The 6699-nt window shown below is 36.9% G+C and overlaps 1 protein-coding gene across 1 annotated transcript in view; it reads right to left on the reverse strand.

Moving 5' to 3' along the window:
• The window catches only part of LOC110093541 (alpha/beta hydrolase domain-containing protein 17B-like), a 26145-nt gene extending 20480 nt beyond the window's left edge, over positions 1–5665 (reverse strand). Inside the window, exons 1-4 of the mRNA XM_020818457.2 lie at positions 5257–5665; positions 2743–2779; positions 2402–2638; positions 2254–2301 (exon numbers count right to left, since the gene is read on the reverse strand). Coding sequence (XP_020674116.1) covers positions 2254–2301; positions 2402–2638; positions 2743–2779; positions 5257–5639 — 705 coding nt within the window. The 5' untranslated portion in view covers positions 5640–5665. The remainder of the gene's footprint in view (positions 1–2253; positions 2302–2401; positions 2639–2742; positions 2780–5256) is intronic.
• Positions 5666–6699: the final 1034 nt, after the last annotated feature.

Below are 6699 nucleotides of genomic sequence, written 5' to 3' on the forward strand. Positions count from 1 at the left end.
TCTCTCTCTCTCTCTCTCTCTCTCTCTCTCTCTCTCTCTCTCTCTCTCTCTCCAAATAATGTAATCTCATTAAACAAATAACTACCAGTAACTTTTATGTTGTCGTTTTGTGAATTTTGCATTATAAATTTTTCTTAGCATGTCTTTGTATCTTATACATGAGCAGCTCTATGTTTGACATGTGAAAATAAATCAGCTATGAGTAGAGAAGTGACAAAATTATGTTGTCGTTTTGTGAATTTTGCATTATAAATTTTTCTTAGCATGTCTTTGTATCTTATACATGAGCAGCTCTATGTTTGACATGTGAAAATAAATCAGCTATGAGTAGAGAAGTGACAAAATGGAATGAGGGAAGAGATGTATGATGGCATGTTGGTGAATTTATTTACTTCCTATTGATACATTTGAAATTCACTATTGGAATGCCCTCAAAATTATTTAGTTACAATCCAACTATTTGGTTTCTTCCAAATTAACTTTTTTTCCTATATGGTTGGTCTATCTTTCAAAACTTTTCTCCAAATGGAGCAGTTAATATAGTTCAATATTTGCTCTTGCAATTTAGCTAAGGGTTGGCCCAACCTATTTAAACATACATGTCCTAATTCTATTATGCATATCACTTGTCTTTTATTCATTTGAATGTTTTCCAAGATGTAGTTTTAAATTTTCCAACCAAATGCAAAATAGGGTGGATGGACTACATATTGGTCCTAGGTAGTCCTGGAATGCAATTTATTCAGCTCCTTAAAAGAGAATTAGGAACACAGGAGTTGATGGGAAGAGTTTCGAAGTCGAGGACGCCCCTCTTTGATGCTTGGGACTTGCAAGATAATACTTGTTTGACTTATCTTATAGATTTATGCCGGCATGTCTACCTTGCCTTAGAATAATAAAACTTGGAGTAAATTGTATGTAAAGCTGCTTCTATAGTTCTATTTTCTTCTGTTGTATTCTATTGTTATAGTTCTAACAATAATTAAAGAGAAATTTTTTAGCGTTGCCATAAAAATTTTGAGCTAAGTGTTAACATTGTAATTGGTCGTCAATAATTTTATATTATTATTTTTAAATTTAATAATTTTTTATTATTTTTAAAGTCTTATTAACGTGCACCTTGTGCACGTGCATTTAAACTAGTCAAAATAAAATTAAGCATTAAATGAATAGTACAACAACATAAACATAAACATAATTTTCTAGCACATGAAGTTTCAACTATTCAATAAAAGGAATGATATGATTAGCTTCTTCAATGGTTTGTCTTTGAACTTCTATATCATCTTCAATAAATATCATTGCTTCTACTTTAGGCTCATCAAGTGAAAGATTAGCAATTTCTAATAGTCTGATATCATCAAGAGACTCAAATCCATCTCGGAAATGAGAGAACCTCGCTCGCAGCCATGGAAGTAAGTATTATGCGTCTTTTTTCAGATTTTTTTTCAACGAACACGCGTATCGGATACGTGTGTCCTTTTGAAATTAAATAGTATTTTAATTTGATACGGTTTTGCCGTATCCGACATGTATCGGTGTCGTATCGAATGTGTATTTATGCATCAGTGTATCGGATACAACACACCTTCATAAATAGGTGTATCGGTGCAACATAGGAGCAAATGTGATGGGATGAACATGGTCCATTTTGACCTAATGATTGCGTGCTTAGGCTCGAAACACAAGATTTTGAGTTTGAGGCCCATCATCTATGAGTGTGTGTCAGTTTTTATTAAATTTGTTCAAAGTTCCAAAAAAATTTGAAGATATAACTAATGGAGTTAGGTTCTTGGCATTAGTACTCTCTTAATATCTACACCAAAATAGATATTCTTTTATGTGGATATAGATTACTTTTGCCAAACAACATAAAATGATTGCCTCCTCCATCTATATTTCCACTCGATCACTTGTTATTCTCCTCTATAAAATTCATGATAATCTATATAGAATATGAAGCCAAACAACAAAAGAGTTGTAAAGCGAGTTTCGGAATAAGAAGAGAAAATTGATTCCATGGCGGCGAAGGATTTTAGAGTGCAAACCCATAAAAAATAATACAAATGTATTCAAGATTATCATGAGATTAGTTTAAAACAAATGTATGCAAGACCTACAAAATAACCTAAAGCTAAAAGGTGAGTGGTACTTCATAAGATAATCAAAAAATTTGTACTGTTTGCAAAATTCAGGTAAAGTATAAATATTTGGACAAAGAAAACGTTAACAAGATCAAGGAGCTTAACTTACATGTATTATTAGCACAGGACAGTTGACTAATGGAATTTTGTCAATATTCTGGAAAACATAAAAAGATCAAAGAAGAAGACTTTAGTCCTCAACAGACGAGGATAGAAAAAGATATAAAAACTAAAATAAACAGGGAATAAAGATCAACCTTGTAGATGTCAAACCAATATGTCCGTTTAACAGGATACATCACTCTTAAGCCTGATAATATAGGGCTGTGCAAAACAACAGATCTTAAGTATGGAAGCCTTGCTGCCAGATTGAGAGTAGGTCCACTTCCAACAGATTGCCCGTACAGGACAATATTTTCCTCTTTTGCACCATAGTTCTCTATGAGGCACTTATAAACAGCCTCAATATCAGAATATGTATTCTGCTCCGTTGGCTGCGAAGATACTTCTTTAGTTTATGATTAGAAAAAACAGTCTAATTTAATACTCTAGATTGTTAATCATCATTAGCTACATAGGAAGGGAACAAGTAGCAAACCTTTCCAGATGACTGGCCATATCCAGAGTAATCATACCTGCAAATATGAAAATTTGGTCAAAAAAAGTGGACATTACAGGGGCATATATAAGTCCTTCTAAAGTTTGATTTAACTGAGCTCACTCATTAAATAAGACAAAGCTGAGGTAAATGGTCCTAATAGCTTACAGAGGCGGGTGAGTTAACAGTCACTTCACACTGCAAAATCTTTCTGGTTACATCTGAATGGTGCGTAGGCAAGAGGAAGTTTAATTTTTGCTAATCACTAAGTTTAATTCCTTGAAAATTAGATCTTCTTAATAAGCAAAACTAGAGCTAAAAAAGAACTAGTGACAGCTGAAATAAATGAGAATAGAGTTGAAAGTATATCTGCAGGAAAATCTTAATGATGAGTTAAATCTAGATGTAAATTATGGCAACAAGACCACTAATACTCTCGGACACTTTGAATTATCCAGTTTGACTCATCCACAGAGTAGCCCTAGTTTAGCATCATAGGAATTGATGATTTCCCTCACAAATAAACAATGCACAATGCATCAAAGTATTGTTCTTAAGCGCCAGAAAGTCCTTGAAGCTAATTTAAAAAGGTATGGATGCAAGTTCGCAAATTTGAATAAACAACTTGACTGAACTACTGAATCTAGACGAAGCAAAACATGCTTACAGATTGAAGCTTAGCTGTTTTTCCATTGTTTTTCCTACTGAGGCATTAGTTCAGCCTTGATATTTGCCTGAACTACATAATCCGGCAGAAGCAAGAAATGTCGAACAGTTTCTGGCTAAAAAAAACAACTACTTTCCATAGTTTTCATGTTGAGGTATTGACAACTCCATCTTTCCCCGCTCAGCTAGAATTTTCTCCCATCTCTCTTCTAAGATCTTGGTAAATGCGGAAAAGTGCTCTCATAATTATGAAGAAAAATGGAATTTTCTACTAAATATAGTAAGAACAATTATGTTGCAGCATAATAGTTGACACTCGTCCCCTTGGAATTGGAAATAAATAGAACTTCGATTGCATATTCAAGATTATATAGAAGTTTTTATTTTAGTTCAAAAGGATCAATATGTAGAATCAGAGTTATGGTCGAAATTCGAATTGGAACATCCACTTTTCGGGTAAAAAAGAGAGTAAAAACATATTTATTACATGTCAAAAGGAGAAATAAACAGCAGTACTGTCAGCTATCATTGTGTATGAGCTCGTGGTCCTCCAAGTTATCAACCATACAATTGGCTACCTCCACTCAATCTAGCCAATCTCTCGTTAAACCCATGCCGGAGAACTGAGTGATACAATTTAGTTCCATGGCAGCTAAGTACTTATTCTTGGAAGCATTGGTTATTACTGAGTTGTGCTGGTTAAGTTAAAAACTCAAGGCACTCCCATCTGAATATTCATATAAAAGTTCATTTATTGCCAAAAAGTAAGTTGCAGCTATCTAGTGAAACATAAATTCAGGCAAAAATCAAGAAAGACACTGGTATTTGATTACCTATCAAACTATATGTATTGAAGCTATCACTAACTTTCGTGCTAATTATATCAACAAAACCTTATGATATTTCCCAATTAGCTTGCGCTGGGTTTTTGGGTGTATGTGCAATTTTGGATGGAGTGGTTAAGGAAAAAAGCAACACAAATTTGATCAATCCAATAGCAGAAGTAAGCCACTATTCACTTACAAAAGACATTAAAAGCGCCATCCTTTCAGCGGACCGTTAAAAAACTCTTTTTTATAACAAGTCTACAAAGTGCAAAAATAATGGTAGACAGTAAAAACAAAGACTAGTTCCACAAGGCCAGAACACTAGTAATTATAGAAGTCCAACGATGCTCAACCACGATAGTAACGGTCTCTAAGAATGTTTACAATAAAGCATAAAAAAGTCAAAAAATAAAAAGACTCATGTGGACTATTTCTTCCAAACAAAAGGAAAATCAACATAAGAAAACAAAATAAAAGAACTTGGGGGAAAAAAGGTAACGAAGTTCTCAATTATACCAACTGTATATCTAAATCAGATCATGGGCCTCATCGTTGTTCCAGGGGTCTGAAAAAGAATAACTTCGCTTAAAACATACAATTAAATAAAAAAGCCATGAAAGGATAGATTCCCGGAAAACTGTTCCATTTAATAAGGGAAAAAGTGACAACCATTCAAAACACCCCCAACGTTTACTTCAGTAACTGAAACAAAACGAAGATCTGTCATGGCGAACTAATTGACTAAAATTCACAAAATCTGCGCTAATCTCCTTAACTGAACCACAAGCTCCTTCCTTTATCCTCCCGACAGGAAATCCTAGCACCCTTCACCGAAAACCAGATCCAAACAAACCAGAATGCAAAAACCCCGAAAGAAAATAAACCATTTTCAACCACTATTAAACCGTAACCCCAAAAAAGAACATTGAAGACCACATCAAACACGTATTCCATCCGTATATACTAAAATCAGAAGCTAAAAAGGTTACATAATCCGCTGAACATTAGCAGAATCGCATACCCCATAAGATTGACGCGGAGATGGATGCTGAGCTCGATGAATAGCTCATACATCTGGCCAAGATCGGCCGCGTTTCCATGCGAGTAGAGCAGCGTCGACGCCGCCATAGGGTTTCGGATATAGACTGCGACGATCTCTGTCCCCCGCCGCGTCGGTAGCCGCATCACCTCCACATTCTCCCTGTGCGGAAACCGGTTAATCGTCGTCAGCCCCGTCACTGGTTCTCTCACCAGCTCGTACGACGGCGGACTCGGCGGAAAAAACGCCAGCTTTGCCGCCATCGACGACGTCACTCCCCCCATTCCCCCTCCCTCTCTCTCTCTCTCTTTATCTCCTATATATGAGCTGATGGAAGAATCCAAAGAGGGGAGTGAAGAGGGCATTCGGTCACTCTCTCTCTCTCTCTCTTTCTCTTATCCTCTACGGACTACAGCCGAAGGAGAATAATGAAGCGTGCAATACAAGGCTGCTTGGACCTGAAAAAGGGACCGAGAAAGTGACTTGATGATTGAGTTCTTCGAGCTGAGACAATATTATTGAGGTGACGTCATGTGGAGCATCTAATCTGTCTTTTTCCTTATTTTGCATTTTTTTAACTTAAATCTAAATCTTTATTTTAGTTAAATTTGATATGTTACTTAGGGATATTTGATTGGAATATAAGGTGTTGTAAAGTATTACAAAGGTAAGATTTTTAAAAATTTTGTTGTTCATTTGAAATACAAAGTAAAGGTACTGACTGCCTCCCACCACCGACACCACCCACCAAAAACCGCCGCCACATCCACCACCGCCAATCCCCACTGATCACCAACATCATCCTTGTCGGCCACCACCACCCTCTGCTAGCCACCGCCATCACCGTCGCCATTAACCAACGCCATCATCGAGCGACATCGCCGTGTTTGTCGATTGAAATCGAGTTTCAAGCATGGACCATATAGCCGAAGTGGATTCAAGATTGATGATGTAAGGAAGCACGGCGTAGGGGGAATGGAGATGGTGGAACAGAGGGTTGGGGCCAAATTTTGATCGGTTTGAAGCCACTTATTATACGTAAAGTTCGAAATGGTGGATCCATCTGATTGGTGTAGAAGACGTGCGGGTGTAGGGATGGTGGGATCAAGAAATGATGATTCAAATCCATTTGCACGAAAGATCATGATTATCTGAGATCTCCAAAGCGAATAGTTGTCGTTGGCGAGTTGATTTGGAGTGAAGCTTTTGAGCTTGGAGATGACAAACTTTAAGGTAGATGGAATGACAGGTCCAGCAAGATATGTCGACTCTGCATGTTCGTCGACCTGAGAAGTGGCTGAGCTCGCCATGGAACCAGGATTCTTCAATCCCTCTCTGATACCATGAAGAACGGACAAGACAGGAAGAAGAAGCAAGGAGGATAAGAGAGAGAGAGAGAGAGAGAGAGAGAGAGAGAGAGAGAGA

This window comes from Dendrobium catenatum, unplaced genomic scaffold, assembly GCF_001605985.2.
Source record: "Dendrobium catenatum unplaced genomic scaffold, ASM160598v2 fragScaff_scaffold_450, whole genome shotgun sequence".
Lineage (NCBI taxonomy): Eukaryota > Viridiplantae > Streptophyta > Magnoliopsida > Asparagales > Orchidaceae > Dendrobium > Dendrobium catenatum.